We start from the raw sequence: 22,037 nt of genomic DNA, 5'->3' as shown, positions 1-22,037 counted from the left end.
TTGTTACCTCTGCTAGGGCTCTTCTGTTCCCTTTCAGTGTTGAGATCAAACACCCCCTTGGATGGAAATCCTGTGTTCTCTGCAATGTAATGCCTTACATGTATTAATGCATGAGAGAGGCTGCTAGCACACTTGCCAGATCCTTCCATACTCCAGCAAGTCTCTCCTGTAATATCTTCCACAGTCATCATCATTATGCAGCTTAATGAGGAGTAATGGTCTGATTTTGAAGCAGTTTAAATCTCGTCATTTTACACTGGCTTCTCCTGGATTCGTGGGTGTTTTATCTGTAGGTAAATAAAAGAACCCACTTTTAGACCCATACCTACTGATGTGCTTTAAACTCACCCTCATGATTTACAGCAATGAGCTTTGTAGCAACATTTTCCTGTTCTCTACATCTTTAACGTGGAAAGTCTCTGCTGCTCTCACTCCATAGCTTAACCTGCAAACTGCTGTAACAGATACCAGCCCTGTGTTTGTGGTGCACCAGTAAATTTTCCTTTGGCAGCTGCTCTCACACTGATGCATTTCACAGCCTCCCTGCCCCTGCCAACAGTAATGCAGTTCTGATCTCACAGGTCAGCTGGTACCCATCACATTTTGTAATTACCTTCTAGCAGCTTGTTGCACCCAGATGTCAGTATAGAGTTTTAAAGCTCTGTAGTAAGCAGAATAAATTGAGCTCAACATCACTTTCACATTCCTTTAAAAAGCCTCACCTTTCCGATATTCTCCCCGCACCTTAAACATGGCAATTATTTAAATAATGAAATATCTGCTTCTCAGCCCTGAAAAACTGGAAGTTGGCCTACCTACAGTATTGACTTCAGAAATACAATTTTTCACAATTCTCCACCTTTTTAAGGCCCTTATAGTTTTGAGATCCTCGTGTCTTGATACTGCACTTTTACAGGAAGAGTGCATCTGTTTGGAAGCATCCACATCTAAAACGTGCAAATAAAACTGACAAAACAAAAAAGGTGTTCAAACACTTTTTTATTAGTTAAAAAAAAATATTTCCACGATACCTAGAGATCCCAAGTGCCAGTGCAGATGGACGCGAGACACAGACCAGTGAGTCCAACCAAAAGATGCAAAGCAAGTGGGTCAGAAAGCCAGGAGGGAGGTGGGGAAGGACAGACCCCCTGGTACACACCTGCACTTTACTTACAATCAGAGGAGTCTGGCTTACATATATTGTACAACTCTTTCTGAGGCAAGTGAAAGACTACAGAGCTGAATGTAGTTAGTCTATGGACAGTGGGATTTTCCTGTTGTAGTCAGCTAATATTTCCATGTATGCTCTTGGAATGGTGTCTTTTGACCTAGGATTCCCTAACTTGATGGATCGCCTTCAATTTCACCCTGTGAGAGGAGAGAGATAGGAGAACAGTTAAATATTTCCAGTGGAAAATGTATATAAATAAAATTAAGAGAAAAATCAATGCTAATAGTCACCACACAAAAAAAATCATAAACAGCTGCAAAACAGTGAGGACCATAAGTGGTGCAGAAAATAACTGAAATACCCATTGCTTCTGGAAAACAGACACACTCCCACTGACCTCCAGGGAAAATGAGGGTGTGAGTTCACAGATGGTGGAAGTTGAGCTAATGTGGAGCCGGGCTGCCACCAGCAGGAGTGTCCTGCTTTCTGCTGCTGGGTCTGCTCCTGCAGCCTGACATGAGCCCTGGTGCAGCCATGGAGTCAGTCACATTAGTGAGGCTCGTTTCGGGGACTGGCAGCAGGGGTGATGGCTGGCAGAGAGTGGTAGGTGCAAGCTGAGACCACGAAAACAGTCTGAGCTTTGGAAAAGCTGAAAAATGTGGGGTTTGGGTGCATGCAGTACCTGTGGAGTGGGCAGACAAAGGCCTTAGGACTGAAACCATAAAGGAAATACTGTGTGAGAAGCATTTGTGCCTTTAAAGCATCTTTGTTGGACAATGAGTTATTCTTGTTCAAGAGCTGAAAGTGGCCCAAAGACTGACATTTGACCCAGGGCTTCAAAAGGACATTGCAGGTAGAACAGATCAAAAATTAAAAGAGCTAATTTAAATGTAGAAAAATCTATAGAAAAATCTAACTTTTTATCTAAAGCTCTTCTTAAGCATGGCTGCAACCTGGAAAAAGCTGTTTCATGTGATGACAAAACCAAAAGAAAGCATTAACTATTATATGTGCATCCACAAAATCAACCCACATCAGCCAGCAGTTTACACTTAGTCCAGTCTGTCACTAACAGAAAATTGTTGGTCCCAAAAGAAAGGAAGTGGCAAAAGCGAGAACTGATGATCTCAGGTTTTTGTCAAATAACTCAGGAAAGTGGGAATACTGAGGGAACCTCACACGGCAGATCTACAACCAGAGGGTGCAAAGGGGAATTCTCCCGGGGAGGGGAGGAAGCAGCAACCCAGAAAGAGCCCGTGTGTGGCCCCCAGAGCGCGGGGCCGCGGCAGGCAGGGCCCTGGCACCCCCTTACCTCTGCACCGCCTGTGCCTGGCGCCGGGGCCCCCTCTCCGGCCACCCGGGGCTGCTCCGGCGGCTGCGGCGCTGCCAGGTCCTCCTGCCAAGTCACAAGCAAGACGTTTGTCCTTGCTGCCACATGCAGAGTCATCGCCCTAATCTCAGACAGACCATTCGAGCAGGCTGCGTGACAGTGATTGAGCATTACACACCCAAACAAAACACCAGCTTTAATATGCTTGAAATCCACTTTTGTTGTGCACCTCGTTGGAGCAGATATCTGTGAAAAAGCAATTCATTTTCCTACCACCTGGTTTAGGGGCTTTTTCATACAGAAAATCAGTTCTTTTTCTGTTACTGAGACCAGAAGTTTCGACTCTTTCAGCGTGAAGAAATTTGGGAGGAACAAATAAATTTACCTACAATAAGACTACGCCAAGCCTTTCCCCACATTATCTACTTACCCTAAGCACTTATTGCATAGACTAAAACTAATTTACGATACAGCAGTACTGTGGTGGTGTTAATGTCATGCTTCAGATAAAGTGTCATTATCAAAGGTTTTGTGTTTGAGTCCAAGTATTTACATAAGTATTTTCGGCTCTTTTAGCTACTTGCCTGCATCTTTCAGCTTCCTTTCTAGCCCAAAAGGAAGAGAAAAGGTTGTATTACCAGGTGGTTACTTTAAGCACAATTTGGCCAGAGAAGACAAAACCCTGACCATACTGGACAGAAAGAACAAATGCCCCTGTGTGGAATCAGTCAGTGAGAGCAGGAGGAAGCAGAAGTAGCAGGACTTCTATAGCCCAGCCCCAAATAACCAGGCAACTCAAAATTACTAAGCTTCTCTGTTCCCTTTGAGCACACATGCCCAGCAGTTTCCCTGAATTACTCTTTTCCCAGGTGAAGTCAGGGCTAACACAGAGGGAACCAGAGACACACGTATTATGTAAAGGGAAAGTCAATTTTGCATGGAGGACAGAGTTATCATTTGAATTTTAACAGTTTGGAACACGGGGCCACCACTTTCCCTGGTGCTGCTGTTGATGCAGTACAGATCAAATGTCCCTGCCAAGCCTCCTGTAAACAGAACTTCATGCTCCCATGTGTTTGGGGAACTCCACTCTTAATTTTGACATGTGTCCTTATTTTCCTGTTCAGTCATAAGTGTTCTTATCAGTAGGAGAGTACTCCTGCTGCTTTTGGGACTGAATTATAGAAGAAGAAGGGATACGAAACAAAAAGGGAAAAATACACAGAGTTGTATAGATATAAGGTAGAGCCCATGAAAATTTAAGCTGGAAATTGGACTTCAGGTCCATTTGTGGCAGGAAGGGGAGCTGGGAGATGGAAACACTGCAACCTGCTTGTCCTACCTATAGGCTTCCTGCTCCCCATGTAAGCTACCATGGCATCAATCCACTAAAACCAGAAAACAGCCAAAATATGAGCTGCAGCCCAGTACTGATGCCTGTCACAGCTGCAGGCATTCCCTTCATCTCCCTGCTGAGACTAGAGTTGATTAGTTTTTTTATGGAGAGCACCACACACTGGGGTGTCTCCAGATGAGAAGCACAGTGTGACCACCTTTTCCTAAGGAACACGCCCTTAATTTGCACTGCATTGCTGGCCTGAGCTGTTTTAAGTAAGCCCAGGTAACTTAATGACATCAAATTGTGCACATCATGGAAGACAGTTTCTCCCAGCACAGCAGGGACCATGGCTGTTGCAGAGAAGCCACTGCTCTGATGGAGCCACTCAGCCACAGCCTTTCAGAAATGCAACTCCCCTGCAGTCAGCAAACAGTTCACTACTCTGAATTTATGGAGGCTCATCCAGCCTCAGGATCCAGCCTGTGGCTTGAAAAGACTTCAGATGCATATAAAAAGGACTACGCCTTATAACTCAACAGCACACGTTAGGCCAAAGCGGGTAAAAATAGCCTCAAATTGTATTTTCAAGCCTTACAAGCAGGTTTTTTGGCTGTTAGGTGGAAAGGAAAGAAATCTGCAATGCAAGCTGCTCACAGTAGCTGCAACAGCAGGTGTCTCGTAGGTGTTTTGCAGGTGGAGTTACCAGCTGCTGTGTGAAATCGTGAAGGTCAATCAAAGGCAACTGCCAAAGGTGCTGAGCTGTGCTGGGAAAACTGGAGGACAGCTGACAGGAACACAAGGAGAGGTGAGGTGCACTCTGTCTTTCTGCAGGGTACAATCACCTCCTGTTCCTGTGGGCAGGGAGCTGAGCTGTGGTAGATGTGGAAAGAGTCATGGAAAAGGGATACCTTCCTCAGGACCACCCTCAGGACACTGCTTCCAAGAGCAATGGATGGGCTGAAGAATCCCTGTTCAGCTATTGTGCTGCTTGTTATATCCCTTAAATTGTGCTCTCCTTGCCAAGACCCTGCTCCAGAAGAATAAAAATCAACCATCTATTTTTAGAAAGGGAAGCAACCATGTTTCTGGATAGTGTTTCTAAACTTTGGTGGAGGAACCAGCACAATTGCAGGATGAAGAGGTGTCAGGCTCTGTTAGGGATGTCGCCTCACAGCCTTTTTCTCACGCGCTTCCCACCCTGCCCAGAATAGTGATCCTGAGATGAGGAAGGGCTGCATTCTTCAGCTGGGTGTTAGCTGGCTGAGGATTGCAGTAATTGCTCAGGAAAACAGAGGAGGACCATGTGATGGAAGGGTCTTCACTTTGGATGAAGAGCCAGAGATCTCTGGGTACAAGCTCCAGCTATAACACTGACCCACAGCACAATGCTGGGCAAGAAAGCAAAGGTGAAAATCCAGCTTCTCTGGGGAACAGCAAGAGTTTTGCCATTCCTTTCACTGTTCATCTGCTCATTAAAAGGGACAAGATTTTCTAAGGGAGGGGCATGTTGAAACCATGAAGCAATTAGTAATAGTCCTCCTGCTCTTGAAGTGAAACCAGATTTTGTCCCCTCAGAAGTCATGCATTGCCTTAGAATAAGTATTTTAAATGAAAAAAAAAATCAGTTTGTTATGGGCTGTTTTCTTCTATTTTTGGGGGAGAAATTGAATCTTTTTTGCTAGTGAAGAGAGAAGAATTAAGGATTTTAACATAATTGTTAAATGAAACACAAGACCTCAGAATTTCTTAAAGGAATACCATACAAGTTTTTAAATATTTTATGAATAAAAAAAATACATTCCCATATAAAATAAATACACTATAGAAGATTTATATATATAAAACCCAGTATTTCAATAAGGTTATGAAACATAGGTACATGTTCAGCTATCACAAATGAAAAACTCGACAAATTAGGATCTGCCATTTATAAAGATATTCCTGTGTAATGTTGAGATCTTAAACAGACTACACTATAGGCACTTGGGTTCAGATATTTTAATACTTTTTTAAACTGATTTGAAAACCCAGAAATATTGAAAAATAATTAATTATAATTTGATTTCTCAGATCTCTTCCCTCCCCCCCCAGGTTCTACGAAATTCCCTTTTCCAGCTTACCAACTGAGTTGTATGTTCTGAGTCCATACACAAAATGGAATTTATATTTTTGTCTATATTATGTTATAAGCCCATGGGGCTTTTTTGCTTTTCCCAAAAATTCAAACAAAACCAAACTTATTAGTATTATCTTCCTTATATAACAGAGAAAGCAATCCAATATTGGATGCTGGCATTTGACTCACTAGAATCTCAAAAAATTCAGTGGCGAGCAATAGTTCATTATTATTATTATTATTATTATTATTATTATTATTATTATTATTATTAGGCTGCAAAGCCAGAGAGGTTCACTGGCAGTCTCATCTGCTACAAATTTAATAACCCTCAATGGGACATCAATTCCATAAGGCAGAGAGGTTCAGCCTCCTGTAGTGCTCTTGACCTTGGGCGTTGGAGCAAACACAACAGTACTTGGCAGTATCCCCACTACACTCCCTCGTAAATCCTCAGGCAACATGACAGGTCCTATAGACAGGCTATGCTGTATAGGTTTCACGCTGAACGTGCTTGGAGTGATGCTGACAGCTCTAAGAGGTCAACTCGTGCCTAAAGTGAGTGGACCTACCAACAGGACAGACAGATGGGCACACAGGAGCCCTGTCCTACCCTGCAAATCCAGGTGGACTCTTGGAGTGGCTTTGTTTTCATCCAGCTCACAGCCAGACTCTCACACTTTCCTGGGACTGCTTACAGAAATAATACGTTTAACAATGTAACCTACAGGATTGTTGTGGTGAAGCAAACACATGGTCTTGCAGACTTTAAGGCTTCACCAGTGCTACTAACTCAGCTATTTTTCATGAGAAAATGTATGCCTGGATGCACTAATGAGACTGAGAAGGAAGCACAAAATAACTGCCTGCAGGCAGAATCTCCTGTTCCACACTGCTTTTGCAGTCTCCCTTGCTCCATCAGAGGTGGACGGATACTACTGGGATGCATCACTGCATCAGCCAAGTACAGAGAAGCTTGAATGCCAAGACGAAGAGTTGCAACTATTTATTCTACTTAATTGTAAGGTAGTTTAGCTGCTGATTTCCCTGCTCCTCTTGCTCAGCAGCTCTGCCCTCCTTGGCCTCTCAAATGCCCTTGGTTGCTCTCTCCTAGTGGCACTTGCCCTGCCCAGACTAACTTGAGTGGGGAGGTCACTCAGTTTCTGCTTCCAATTCCTTCGGTGCGACTGCCTTGGCCTCGGTGGTGTTGCAGGGTGTGAGTGAGCAGAATCAAGGCCACAAACATTCACCTCCAGAATGTGCAGCTGTTATGAAAGCCATGAGCCCCGGCCTGGGTGCGGCTCATGCACATGAGATCAGGTGCACAGGGAAACTCTGCGATCCGGTGAACGCACCCAGCGGATGCACATAACTGACAACTGCTCCAGTAATTAATGGAGCGAAACAAAAAAAGGATCAAATCCAATTCAAAGTGACAGAGTCATGAGCTGACAGCTAAATCATAAAAACTGACAGGACAAATAGATCTAAGGGGAAGATCTAGGTGGAGGGTGTAGGGAAGCATTATACTGGGGAAATTGTTCCGCTCCCTGAAGGACATTTTGTGAGCGTGTGTATTTACGTGCCCTCGTTCCCAGCCACGTGGTGTCTGCATTGCAGCAAGCTCTGTGCTGCGTCATGCAGACGAAGAATTAATCCTCTCCTAAGACAGGGATATGTAGTGGGTGGTTATCTCACTGGAATCTCTTAATGTCCACCCCAGGGATGGGGATGGGTGCAGAGCCACAGACAGAACACATCACTGATGGGTTTCATTCCTTTGTGGATCAGGAAAATTGCGGCAAGTTTATAATCTCTTAACTTACATATTTTTTAGTTAATACTTAAAAACTCCCCCAAATCAGTCAATACTTTCCTGTACTCAGTGAGCAGCGACCAGGCCAGTGCCAAAGTCCTGTCAGGCGATGCCAAACTACGCAAGGTTATTCTCATCCAGTACTTGGCACCCCTCCACAGGCATAGAGTTACTACATCCTCATTTCCTTCTGAATGGCTCTGAGTGCTCCCACCAAGGACAGCAAGGAGCAGCAGGTTGCCAACTGCCCCATGGGTGTGCACATTTCAGTGCCTGCCATGATCCAACAGCAGGCTGAATTCTTTCCCATGACCCAAGTTACCATGTGATACACCCACAGAACTGAACCAACCCATGGCTGCTGTCATGAGCAAAACTTAACTCGGAATCCTCAGAGTTCCCCTCTCCTGCTGCCCATGCCAGCTGTCAAATGCACAGATTAAATGTCAACGAGCTCTCCATAATTGATATTAATAGTGGGAAAGCTCTGCTGGAGACATGTCTCCTAGGCCACTTGCCTCCCCCAGACCCGAGTCACCCTCCTGCACTGCTCAGTGCCAGGCATTCACACAGATCCCTGGTGCTTTGAACAACACTGGAGACAGCTGAAAACCGAAATAAGGCATTAGCAACTGCTCTGTGCAATTAGAAAGGAGGAGGACAGGATGGAACACAAAGAAGTCTCAGCACTGGATATAACACCTCCTCAAACTTCAGGGGCTGAAAGGCTTGTGTATGACTCCAGGATTGCAAGATTATAACAGTAGGTATTCACTGCTTAAATATCTAAAAGCTTTAACTTATCACTCTTAGTGTATCTTCAGTGGGTCTCCCATAGGTATTATAGTGCCTGGTGCTGCTCTTGGCAGACTCTGGATGTATTTCCATTAGCAAACTGTGCAGCACAATAGGAGCAGATCTGGAGAAAAAGCAGCCCAAGAGCCCAGCACAACTCCTTATATTCCTTTCAGGGCCCTCCCTCAGGAGCAGCTTTGGCTCCAAGGCAATCAACCATTAGCAGCTGGGAGGTGCTCGGTCTGCTCACGGAGCTCAATCTTCTGTGTCTAGCTCTATGATAAAGTATGGTGAGTGAGCATGAATAAAAGATTTGCACTCCTAAGCTGAGCTAAACCAGTAGATGACCCCTCTTTCAAAGAAACAAACATTTTTTCCTGAATTCCTTTCTCCTGTGACTTTGTCTTGTTTTTCTCATGCTGTTTTTATTCTGCTGCCCACCTCTGCTGTTTGGCATGACACCACGATGCTGTGTCCAAAGCAGTCTCCTGGTTCCGTTTAGTCTGCCCTTTGGCATGTGACACATCTTAAATTTTTATTTCTTGAATGATCTCCATTTTAACTCTAAGCAGTCAGATCAGCACTCCAATCAATGGAAGATGCCAAAATGACAGTTCAGATGCTTAATGCTTTAACCCTCCAAAACCTCACAGCTCTGTATATTGCCTGCAGTCTACATAAGCAAGAACCTCTACTAGGGTCAAGGAATCACTGATTTTCTGAGGGACTACGTTCACAAAGATGGAAACAGATAACATTGACTGATTTGAACTCTGAAATCAGCTGTAAACTGTAGTTGTCAGTCTCTGAGGTGGGGCTCTCACTTCGGAGGAAAGGGGAACAAGATTGCTGCTGCTCAGTCCTTGCTAGAGAGAAGACAGTCCAATGGACAGCAGGATGGATTCCTACTGTCAGCAAATTCCTCACTCTTCTGGGTCAATCACCCTGCACCAGGTCAGCTGAAAGGTTGAAGGGGTATTCTGGCCCCACAGAATTAGGAATCACTGTTTGCTCCTACAGCCCAAATGCTGTGGGAATAGAGATTAATTTTATCCCAAGGGCTTAGCAGAACTCCTGTATCTGCCCTTTTCACATGCTTGCAGGAGGACATTTTGCGTCACTCGTAGCTGCTGTTCCCCTCTTTTGTTAGGCTATTCTCCCAGGATTTATATGCTGTGTAGAAGTTTTGTTTCACATCACAATGTGTTTACGTGCAGGTCAGGAAATTAATCAGCCGACTATCTGAACAATTAAAACAATTTTGGCCAGCCTGGCTTTGCTTTGATTCAGGGTTTGGGTTTGTTGTGACTCATCTAGCTCATGTGGCTGTCAACAGCAGTGATCACAGCCCTCTGAAGAGGGGAAAGAGCTGGGCTTACCAAAGAGCTGCCAAGTATTAGCCTCGTGCTGTACAAATGGTTGCTGTTTGTTACCACCCGGGGAAAGCATCTTCTCTAATGGTCAACACCGCCTTCATCTAGGGAACTGTTCTGCTCCTTCACATGCCCCTTAATCCCCTCACTTGAAGCAGTCCAGCTTGCCAAATTAAGCTGGAGGACAGAAGATGCCTTGTCTGAATCTGGCTTAATCCGTGCACAATTTGGACCACACAGCCTTTATCAATAAGTGCTTGGATGTTGCCAAAACCAGCAGGAAGCAGAGCAGCAGGGTCAGGCTCTCTGCCGGGACCGGGCTGTGCCTGAATTGCTGCTGCCCTCTGCTGCCTCCGGAGCTGCCGGGGCCGAGGCTGTGTATCCCACCAGCATGGCACAGGTGTGACGGCAAGTGCTGAGCTCCCGTGCCTTCCCACCCTGCACATCCCAGAGCTCTGACTCCATCCAGGTGCTCACTGCAGCCCAGCCGCATTTCTGCTCACGTTTCTGGGGAAAAATGAAAGACTCTTGCCAGCAGTGCCCACTGATGGGACAAGAGGCAATGGGCACAAATTGATTAAAGTGTCCATCTGAACAGAGGAAAACACTTCTCTCTCTTCCTGTGAGGGTGGTCAAACACTGGCACTGGTTGTTCAGGGATGTTGAGGAATCTCCATCTGTGGAGATATTCAAAATTCAGCTGAACAGAGTCCTCTCTCATTGACCCTAAGGAGGTTGGACTAGATGATCTCAAGTAGTCCCTTCCAAACTAAATGATTCTGTGACTATATTACGCATTATAGGATGATATTAAGTGTTATACAAAAGCAGATGTTGCTGCAAACCTTTCACTACATAAGTAAAACCATCACCTGTAGATGTTTGAAGGTATTTTAAGCCTAATCCAAAGGTGACTCTTCCGTCCTGCACACTACCGAAGAGACAAACATACCTTTTTTACAACTCCTGTGGTGGCCGCGATGGTCTCTGCTCCTTCTACAGTTTTGTTTGCCACTGTATTCACGCTGGCTACTACAGCCTCTCCCACCACATTGGCCTGCTCTTTGGTCTTCTCAGCAACTGGGGTTTTAACAAAAGCAGAAAGTCAGTGAGCTAGACACTGCCAAAAGGCTGCCAAATTCCCTGGGACAATAACATGAATGCACTGAGGTAAAAGAAGAAATTGGCCCTCGTGCAGTCCGTGTTTGGATTTTTTTAGATGAGATCACGTCTGAATTTACATTATGTATGTGAGGGTTTTTGTCTGACTCAAAATGCTGTTCAGAGAGCAGCACTGCAGCCTGTCAGTCATTGTGGGAAACTGCAGAATGAAAAATTCACTGTCAAATACTAAGAGACAATAGTGCAAATAAGGTATTTTGCATTGCAGTCTGTCCATGACCTCTTCCTGGGTACCTTCTGTTTGAATTAATACCCCTAGGTAGAAAAAAGTAATCATTATGAAATTCTCCAGGGAAAGTATACATTTATCTCCCTTCAAGGCAGTCCACATGGCTACTTTTCCTTGGAGCTTGGGTCCTAGAAGGAACCCTCTGGGTCCTTGATTATGTGACTGCCTGACAGAAGTCAGTTTTGGCCCAACAGGAACTGATACAAGCAAATCCTCTCTGCATGCTGGGCAGCACACTTGACATTGTGAAATGTCTAAATTGCTGTGAATCATCCCAGTCTGCCAAGTAACCTTCGTTAGATTTTTTGACCTGCTCTACTGATCAAATATTTTCTCCCATCTGTGTCCACTGCAAATGCCAAACCCTGAACCATTGCTCCTGGCAAGCGTCCTCCATTCATCACCTGGAAGGTCACACATATCAGTGGTGTCCCCCACAGGCCTCCCATTTGGCAAACCATCACAGATTCCCACATCTCTCTCAGGGCTGTGCTCTTACCTGAGGTCACACTTTGCACCACGCCTTCCTTGGTTTTGGTGCCTGTGAAAGGAAACACAGTCCATCAGTGCTACCTGGCTAAGAAACCTGTCATTTCTGGACACACAGAGCTTTTTGTTCTTACAAAGTGCAGTAGGGAGCTATAGTGCTGCTGGTACCTCCTGCTCAGACACAAGCCATTTGTAGAGCCAGAAAATGGGACCAGCTTCCCTTGCCAATAAAGTCAATAAGTACCTTTGTGCTGAGAGTTGGAGAACTTCAACAACAAATTCTCTGGAGACGCCTAGACCTGAAAAATTTTGACTATGTCATGTTGAACTATGAAAAATTGTCCCTGGAATATTTCCAAAATTAAAAGAACAGTTAAATAGTGGTAAATCAATGTTAAGCTAATTGTAAAAATGACTGTATATTAAATCACCTGGTAAAATCTCACCTACTTCAGTCTTGCAAGACAAGGAGTCACATCTGTGACTCTCTCCTGCCTTTCAGCAGAATCCTTGGCTGCAGCAGTAATTCAAAATCTAATTCTATATCACAAGTAAAGACTTGAGAATCTTAAAGCTGAATTTACAGAACAACCACCCACCTACTACATAGCTACCAACTAGATTCCCATTTTGGTGCCTCAGCCTAGGCTGTAAGTGCCTGCTCACAGCGATACACAGAATGCAGATGGTTTTATCTCAAATTATGAAAGTACACCATATGTATACTTACATTGTAATTTATCTCACTGTTCTGAAGGCAGAAAAGCTAACAGGATGTGAAGGCATTCAGTTTGCAACACAAATACCCCTAAGGAATAATTAATCTCTGTGATTTTCCTCCACTCTTCAAGTGACCAGCTATATATCCCTTCTACCTTTTTACTGCAGCAGATAAGCTAAATCATATGGTAGATGGGCAGCCCCCACAGTAACTATGTGCTTTACACATTGAAAAAATAAAGGATCAAATTTATCACTGTTACAATTTAAAAGAACACATACCAAAACATTCCACTGGTCTCACTTTACTGTATTTTGTAAATTATCTGCACCTAAACAGGCTCTCTTGAAATTTCCCATACTGATACAGCAAAAGGATTTCTATGGCCAACCATCAAAATGATAAAAATAGAGAATCAGGCAGATCTTTGACTCCATGGAAGTGCAGCATCCACGGGTGTGGTGGGAGAAACCAGCTACAAACCACATCTCGTTCTCATTAGCAGCCTGAGAAGTGAAACAGGTGCAGTGCCCTGATAACAACAGATCCAGCCCAGCTCTGTTCTGCCTGACACATGTTACGTATTATTGGATGTTATTCTTGATTGTTGATTTATTTTGGTGGTTGTAATTGTTGCCCGGGGCAGAACAAAACTGTTCTACTACAATATACCCTCCACATTTCACTCCACCCTCCTGAACTGTGTTAAAACTGAAGAGATGAAATCTTTGTACTTTATTATACTCGTTAGTGCTGTAAACTGCAGTTCCTAGTGGTGAACGTGATACATGTGCACTGCTGTGAGCTGGATTTAATAATGGTGCCCGTGATACACAAATGTGAGCAAAGCACAGCAGCAAGCAGAGCAAGTGCAAGTCTCAAGCCATGAATGTGAGCTCCTGAGTGGGCCAAACACACACTGTTCATTTCAAACACCATTGTGCTCTGGTTTCCCTCCCAGTGCTTCTCCTATGAAACACTGCCACAGTACTAATCTGACACACAAGATCGTCTCATGTCAGACACAGATGTTCAAGCATAGCCCTTCTTTGTTGTTTTTTGGTCAAAGAAGAGTTGATAGGTAAGCAAAGTAGATGATTTGCTGTACTAGCCTTCCATGTGTTTCAGTTGTGCAGTAAACACTCTCAGTGAGACTTCTGTCTTCTATATATTTTTTACCAGACTTTTAAGGTGACTATGTGGGCTCAATTCTTTTCCGGGGGAAGGGGAGTGGTTGGAGGCTATATCTGCTGATCAAAAACAGTTCCAGAAAGGAGGGCTGCAGACAGAAGAAAAACATCCGAATCCATTTTGCCACAGAAGCAATGTCATTGGGAAGAGTCCCTGCTGCAGCCCGGGGAGAGCCCGCCTCACGTTCCCGGCCCGGCCACACCCGATGACTCAGGCTCACATCATTATGCACCGCATGAAACCTGACCTTCCGGCGCACGCTCCTGCCAGCAACCCGCATCTGTTGAATCAGAAAGCAATCACCTGATGCTCAATCTCATTTCGCTCATTAGCCCTTGCCTGCAGCTTCTGTACACAGAATTAAAAGTTCATGCATCCTGCCTCTTCTGAGTGCTGTGAGTCATCTGAAAGAGCTTTGGTACGGCAAGGGTGGGACTGAGGTGGTGGGAGAAGGTTTAGAGTAGAAAGGGATATTATGATGGGCATTAAGTCCTGCAGGAGTCACTTGGTTTAAGTAGAGCTTGGTGCGTTGGGGCTTTCTGCGACACACAAGGTCGAAAATCTTCCTGGAAAACTAAAAGTACCTTTTTTGTTGAGGCTTACTGAATTATAGCATTAAACAGTACTAATGACCTTATACTCAATACTCTGATGTAGCTTTGCATTAAATTCATTCATTAACTGGAGCATCATTTATCCCCCTTTTTAAACCAAACAAAAAAAGACAGCCCATTGAACCAACCGCTGGATCCCTGCTAACTGTGAGGGATCCCCTGCCACTTTGGTGTACCCAGAGGCTGTCACAAGTTGCAGAGCAGTCTGTGATTCTGCTAAGTGCAAAGGTGACCCATACTACAGGATTTCTCCTCTTTTCATGCCCCCTCTTCTCTATCCTGTCTGTTCAGGAAGCCACACGAAGGGGCAGGAGCATCCCACGCCCTGACTGCCCCGCGATGCCAGCACCTCGGGCCGGCCCGGCTGTGAACCGCATTGCAGTGCCAGCACAGAAGGAGGCATCTCCTCTCTGCCATGGCTCCTGGAGGCTGAACCTGCTTGGACCAGAGGGAGGGACAAGCTGGCCACAGTGCCCCAGTGATACTGTTTGCTCCAGGCAGGTGCCTCTGAACGAGCATTGTTTTTCTTCCCCTGGGCAGCAGCAAGTGACTCACCAGATGTGGGGGTTGTGCCCAGACACCTGGAATCCTCCTTGGAGAGTCAACAATGAGTTAGCACAAACCTGAATAAAAGTCAGGGATCCACTTCATCCATCCTAGGCTATGGGGATTTTCCTCCCTTTCCTGATGTTCTGAAAAGACCCTCAAGGTTTGATGCAGTATTGTTTTCTCCTAGCATCCAAAAATTCAAGTTTTGTCACCTAATGCTCTAGATGAAGCTGCTGGGATAGGGCTCTGCAAAGGAAGGAGCAGGGAAAGAACAGTTCAGGTCTGCAATTTACCCTTCACATGGCACAGAGTGATAAAAGGCAGCATGAACAACATTCCAGTTTTAACAGATATACCATGCCTCCACCTTCGCCGGTTATTAAAAAACCTGATTTTCTGAGCTAATCAGCATCTGGCCTTGACTTTTCCTGCCTGTGAAAGACTGAATTTTCCCCAAAGGGCTGAGCTTCCCCTAGTGTGCAACAGGAACTGAATCAGCCCAAGGCAAAGCCCTGTGCAGTGCATGGCAGGGCAGGAACTGGCACTATACCACCAAACCAAACCAAATCAAACCAATAAAAGGAGAAAGCACTTAATCTTCACCTTGATCCTTATCTGATCCTCATTCAGAGATTAAGGTTTTAAGGCTTTTTAGTTTTAGACTTAGAGAAAACTTTATTGAAAGGTTAGAATCTCATTAAGAGACTGTACCTGAAAAGCAGGTCACAGTATGGAGGTGTACAACGTGACTGAACAGAGATGTAAGGAATTATGTATAAAAACTTTGAATAACCCTGACATGACTCAAATCTGGAAGCAGGTGGAGCAGTAGCGAATGCCACAATGTGACATCCATACGTGACATTTCACTGGCTGGTGTTTCAGTTACTGTAGTTAGTTTGTTTATAGGGATGCTGCTTACCTTTTTTCTTGTGAGTCAGCTTCAAATTGAAATGTGAACTTTTACATCCATTCATTTCCAGCATGCCAATAGTTAAGTATTTAAAAATTCAGGATGAAGACATTACCAGACCTGCTACATACAAATTTTATATTCATTTATAATGTACAAATATATGTCTGTAGCTATTTGCAATAGAGCTGTTTTAAATACAGTAGCTAAGTATAGCTGTGGATGTTGCAGTATGATAGCAGGAAGAACATGCACGTAAACTTTCCAACTAAAATAAACCCTCTTTCCCACATCTAGCAAAAATAAAAAGCTGTGTGAAACACAGTAATCAGCAGCAAGGTAATCAGTCTTGGGAACCTAAGACTCTGTAGATTTTGTATTATCTCGAATATCTGACCATCCAGCCATATAATTGCATTTGCTAGATAGTGAAGATAGTGGGTTTTGAGGGTGACCTTGAAAGGAGAGGTTTCTGAAACAGCCCATTAACTGTGAGAGAGGTCTCTAGACAGGACATCAGGCGTGCTGTTTCCCAGATCCTATTCTTTGGGCAAAAGGAATTTGGGTGTCTCTTGTAAAGCAAGATTAATGTGTGCACGGGCAACGAAATAGGTTGGTGAACAAGAGAAGGATTTCAGGATAAAACAGTTTGTTTGTGGGGAAACAGATGCATCCTGCAATCCCCTAACACTGCTGGCTCCCCTCAGGGACCTCCTCAGCGTGTCTCAGTGTGGAGGTGAGGTGGAGACCAGCAGGGCTCAGATGCTTGAAGAGTGTCTGACTCACCCTGCAAACAATCAGTGACTGGTCTAACAGAAACCTTACACCTGAGCATCTGCTCCTCAACATTACATTCCTTCTGCCTCCCCTATAGTAATGATAGTTTCTATGTCTAATTTACAGTTGGGGAAACTGAGGCATGGGGAGGCTGTGGCACCCCAGGCTTACAAAGCAACTCTGTGTAAAGCTGAGGATGTTATCCAGATCTCCTTGCTATTCATTCCCAAGCTCCAGACACAATATAATTTCCCCAGACTTTCTCGGAGACAATCTATGCAGCTGTTCATGCTCAAATGTAGATTCAAACTAGTTCTTTCTTACCTACATACATTACCCCTTCTTTAGTCTTCTCCGCAGCCTCTGTCACTCCCTGCTTGGTCTTTTCTGCAGCAGCCACCACACCTTCTTTAGCGATGGAGAAACCTTTCTTAAAGACATCCATTCTTGTTGCTTGTTAAGGTATTATCTGGGATGATCTGAACGAGGGTCAGCAGCAAAAAGCACCTCAAGGCTGGGACTGCGAACTGCAGCCTTACCCTCGGCAGATACTCTGTTTCTCTGCCAGGCTCTGCCTTAGCTCTCACTCCTCCGCTGGATGAAGGCAGTGTGGCAAACCTCACAGCCCTCTCTGGCTCTTATTGATGAAGTGTGCTGCAGTGTAGCCAATGCCTGTGTGCAGCTGATACTGAAATATTAATGATATGGATCTGCTTGGGAAGCTTTAAGAAGGGAGGGGGAGAGGAGGACAACGACAGCAGTAGGTAAGGGACTGACTGGAAAATTTCCAGACAGATAGAGCTTTTAAAATATGCTGCAATGCTCTCACTCAAGGATGCTCTCATGTGAAGAGGGAGACTGTTTATCTGGAGAGCTGAGTTCCTGAAAGGGCATCTTCCCGAGGCTGCAGCAGGAGCCAAACAACAGATCTCATGGGTCCCTAGAGGGTGGAGGGCATATAAAGCTGCTACCACATGTGGCAAACAAACAGGGTCAAAGTTCTGTGGTCTGGCAGTTACCAGAACCCACCCTGCACAAAATGGTAACGACATTATTTCTAGTAAATACTGAGAGAAAAAGGAACCAGCTACAGCTTGGTGGCTCAGGTGAAGGGAGCTAGAGGTCCCACTTGCCGTGTTTGTCAAGTCTGAAGGCTCTCAATATAAATTGTGGGCTTTGCTCAGCTGTACATCCCATTACAACGGTTCATTTCTGAAAAATCAGACGCCTGTTGGGGGAAATCCTGTTTCCTATTTGTTTCTCTGAGTTGCTGCAGACAGCGCTCTGCTCTGCCGCCGCACAGCCAGACAACGTTTCATGCCGACGTCAGAGGCCTGTGCTGCAGAGCACAGCGGGGCAGGAACACACCCAGCACAGAACTGACTGGGCAAATCTTACAGCTTGCATAGAGGATTCATCCAGCCTCCAGGCCTTGCTAGGAAAAGATAAAAACCCACAATAACTAATCACAGCTAGGTATCCTAATGTGCTTGCAGTTAAACTCTAGTTAAGTTGTTTTCTGAAGTAGATCCTGAGTGGCCCAAATCAGCTATTGTCTCACTAGCAAACCAAAATTCAGTGCTAGCACCTGTGAAAGCAATTGCTGGTGCAGCAAGGTGATTTTTAATTAATTTATTTTTAATAGTGCCATATGTGAAACTACGGAAGCCACGAATCATCATCCTCTGAGCCCAAACCCTGACCTGCTTTGGCTGCTTCTCCTCACCAGGCAAACAGAATATGAAATTCAGAGGCTGAGCTGCCATTATGAGAGGGTAGCACACTGTAATGTCATGAAGTGCAGTGCTCTGTAAGCCACTGCTGCCACAAGTTTTAAGCCTGGAAGTCTCAGATGGGCAACGACTACACAGAAAAGAAAAAGGTCTGAATAAAAAATGGCATATCTGTGTGTACATGCAGACATGTACACAAACAGAGTTCTTACTGTGGAACTAAGAATAGTTCTGCAGTTTTTGGGAGTGGGGTTTTTTACCCTATACTGAAACAATTGAAAAACTGCTGATCTGGAAAATAATATATAGATTTCTTAATCTTTTTTCTTACAATTAAGTCTCCATACTTATAAATGAAGAAAAATTTTCCATTTGAATGTAGAGGAGCCAAATCTGTGTCACACTAACTAATTTATCAGTTGTTAATTAAAAAAAGTGCAAGATTGAGAAGAAGGCCAGCACAGCATACCAATTATTATAGGAGCTCACACTGTTGCAGATTGTTGCAGGAAGAAGCGAAAAAAGGCTTTTCTCACCATCCTTCAAAACTCCCCTTAGGTGGCTGCTGCCATGGCTGGTGTTTGTTTCTGCTCCCAGGGTACTCATAAATTGAAGGTGTCTGCATCTTATTGTGCCATAAAAGCAGTGGTTTAGCCAAGCTGCTCTTGGAGTCAGTTGCTAAACTGCCATTGATTTCATCAGGCACCGGGCAGGAGTCTTGTTTTAGCTACATTTGGTAAAAAAATGAATTTACGGCCTTTGGGAATTGTTACAGGGACCATTTACTTTTTCATCAGGTTTTCAAAGACCGTTAAAGCAGAGCACAGCCCTTCCCAGGGTTATGGGTTTTACTGGTATTTTTACTTGAGAATGCCAAGGCTGATAAGGCTGGGTGAGAAGTGTATTTTGATTTCGTTCAGCTATTGTTCTGTCACTGTGGTTTGTACAATTGAATTCTACATATTTTGCATTGCTATAAAAGGTAACAAACACATGAAATATCAAGCCATCCTGGGATGTGAAACATGAATCATCACCAGATTGAATTAGCCAATACTCAAGTGGGATACTCCTTTCCTGCCTTCTCCTCTCCCGATGACCTTCAGAAAAGGTTCACAAGAGGCATTTAAATGCTGTTGGATCCCTCCCAAGGAAGCAGGCAGTTTGCACAGGCATTGTTTTACCTTGAAACCTTTTTAGGAAAACTCTGGACTCAAGACAACATCGTAGATGATCTATATAGGGCAAGCATCCATAGTGGCTCCTGAACATTTGCCACCTCAATGCAACTGCATTACTCTATTTCTCACTAAGCAGAGGATTCAGTCCCAGTTTGTTGCCAATCCTGGCTCAGGTAGATCTAACTACAGGATAAGGTAAGCAACCAGATTTTGTGCCTGGTAAGTTTGCCCCTTGCATCAGATCATGTAATCAGCAGCTAAAGAGAAGGTCCTCCAGCAGGCAATTCAGAGACCCTAAGTTCCTATCTCACCTGGCAGCAACCTCTTTTTCTCTGTTATCTGCCTTGTGACACTGGGGAGATGCCACTTAAGCTATACATTAAGTTCCCTTTATTTTTATTATGATTGAATATAATTCATATCACTATAAACAAATTCATATCTCAAAAACATGTGACTGTTCTGCATAATACCGAAAGAAAGCCTTGTCTTGACTTGTGCAATGACAAACCATCCAGCAATTCTGGAATGTGGGCAAGAGAATTCTAACTCAAGTCTACCTATTCCCCAAAGCACTGATGCAAGGGAGAGAAAAGAATGCAAAGCAGAAATCGAGATTCCCTGTCCTCTACTGTCTTTTTGCGTCTGCAACAGATTAAAACAGGATTTTACTTAATTTGTGTCTCTTCCTTCTTGAGTTTTCCCAGTTGCAAGCTACTCCACATGCAAAACCTTAACCTTGTCCTTTAATGATGAACTCATGCTGGAGACTAACAGCTGACAAAGTCATTTTGCTGGATGAAAGGAGAGTGATTTGGTCATATTCCATTGAAGTATTTAAATGGTGTATGATGCTGTTTGAAAGACAAGTAAGGAAAGGAAAGGAAAGACAGACTGCTTTGGTGGCTGGTAAATATCCTTTGTTCAGGAAGTTTTTGCATGAAGAATAATATTAACATTAACAGGATCAAACCTTGCTCTACATAAACAGAACTCCTTCCTCTCTCAATTTATGAAAACTTCAAAATGCAGAAAGAACCGTCTCAGATCATTCATTTTCATGCCCCAACAAAAACAGGCAGTTGTCTGACATCCTCTTGGCAAACAGTTTAGGACTTGAATCTCTGCATGTATGTCTGCATAGTTAATGAGTTAATTTCCTCTGCCAGGGAACGAATAGCCCAGGGATGAGCCATTTTTCAGGCGCACCCACAGCGTGCAGAGAGCTGCCAGGACAGCAGCCTGTCGTGACTGATCTCTGCTGTTCAATACCACTGACAGCTTCTGAGCAAACTATTAAAAATATAGGCAACAAAAATTCATCTTCTTCCTCTGATGGACAGACCAGGGAAAGGAATCGCTCCCTAGCCCAGCAGCCCCCCTCCTGACACTCCTCTCCTGTGCTCCTCTGCCCCAGAGCAGCTGCAGAAGTGCGGGAGTGCACCAGCAGCAAGCAAGGGATGAGACAGCGTTTTCCAGATCTAAACCCCAGTGCCTAATGAGAAGTTATCCCCTTGCTGTGCAGCTATCAACAAAACTGTCTTACTCATCTTCCCAGACATAAATCCTTTCAGTTACTCAGTCTGCTTCAGAGATTTGGAGCTGGGATATATGAATCTAAAGCAATGTTTGCTTATTAAAATAATCCCATATTCGCTTGGCTTTTTAAAACTTTTTTTCCAAGCTTTTTTTTTTCCTTTTAAGTACACTGATTTGGAATTTAAGTCTATAATTAAGCTCATTATAGAATAGGCAGTGAAACTGGAAAGATACAAAAGAAACAAACGAAATTATCTGAACCTATAAATTGAAAATTAAATTTCTAAGGGCTCTTTCTCCAGAGACATGCTGACTGGAATAGCCAGTGTGTTTGCTTTCCAAGTAGGTACAAGCCATTTATTGTACAAGCCATTTATCAAATGTATAGTTTGGCATTGTTTACTGTGTGGTTACCCACCTCTTATCCAGCTGCAGCTGCAGGGCCCTGACTCTAAACAAACAGAAAAGGGCCAAGATGAGATTTTGCACCTTAAGCAGATTACCCAGAAGACGGTGCCGGCACTTGGCAACTTGATTCTGGAATTGCAAACAGAACACTGAATTCTTGGGGTGGGCAACATTAGAGAGGGTTAAGAGCTGTGTTTAACGGAAACAGCTTTAATTACCAGGCAAAGCAAAAGCAGTCCTGACAGTTACCACCAAGATCCCAGGGCATTCTGACCAATCTGCTCTAAGTGGCAATATCAACTCCTTAAAGACTAGTTTGAAGTCTGAAGACTAGTTTGAACACTTTAAGGAAGTACTTCTCAGAAATACTTGGGGTAAAAGTATTTCATAAATAAGGACACAGAAAAAAAAAGTCACTAGTAGCAAGAGTGGAGGGACAATATCTTTTTGGATAGCTGTTCTGAGAGGTATCAGGGCAGCTCCAAACATCTCCACACCACTGTTATTATCATCACATCACTCACTGATAGGGTTTCAAGTATACTTTTGGAGTAACACTTATTTCCAAGTA

At 44.1% G+C, this 22,037-nt stretch overlaps 1 protein-coding gene across 1 annotated transcript; it reads right to left on the bottom strand.

Annotated features, from left to right (window-relative positions):
• Positions 1-983: 983 nt before the first annotated feature.
• SNCG (synuclein gamma) lies at positions 984-17,308 on the bottom strand. The gene is made up of 5 exons (XM_027649402.1): positions 16,930-17,308; positions 11,851-11,892; positions 10,893-11,020; positions 2,484-2,567; positions 984-1,368 (listed from the first exon to the last, which is right to left on the bottom strand). The coding sequence occupies exons 1-5, from the start codon at positions 17,048-17,050 to the stop codon at positions 1,339-1,341; spliced, it is 405 nt and encodes a 134-aa protein (XP_027505203.1). The 5' UTR covers positions 17,051-17,308; the 3' UTR covers positions 984-1,338.
• Between the last annotated feature and the right edge of the window lie 4,729 nt (positions 17,309-22,037).

Source organism: Corapipo altera, unplaced genomic scaffold (genome assembly GCF_003945725.1).
Source record: "Corapipo altera isolate COAL_440 unplaced genomic scaffold, ASM394572v1 53, whole genome shotgun sequence".
NCBI lineage: Eukaryota > Metazoa > Chordata > Aves > Passeriformes > Pipridae > Corapipo > Corapipo altera.
Note: the sequence above shows the minus strand (reverse complement) of the source record. Positions and strands in the feature narration are given on the sequence as shown.

What these genes read in the sequence shown, in the direction of transcription:
- SNCG (XM_027649402.1), bottom strand. Translation starts at nt 17,050, where the DNA reads ATGGATGTCTTTAAGAAAGGTTTCTCCATCGCTAAAGAAGGTGTGGTG. An exon ending in GGTGCAAAGTGTGACCTCAG is followed by an intron (nt 11,021 to 11,850) that starts GTAAGAGCACAG and finishes TTAAAACCCCAG; the next exon opens with TTGCTGAGAAGACCAAAGAG. An exon ending in CCACAGGAGTTGTAAAAAAG is followed by an intron (nt 2,568 to 10,892) that starts GTATGTTTGTCT and finishes GTGACTTGGCAG; the next exon opens with GAGGACCTGGCAGCGCCGCA.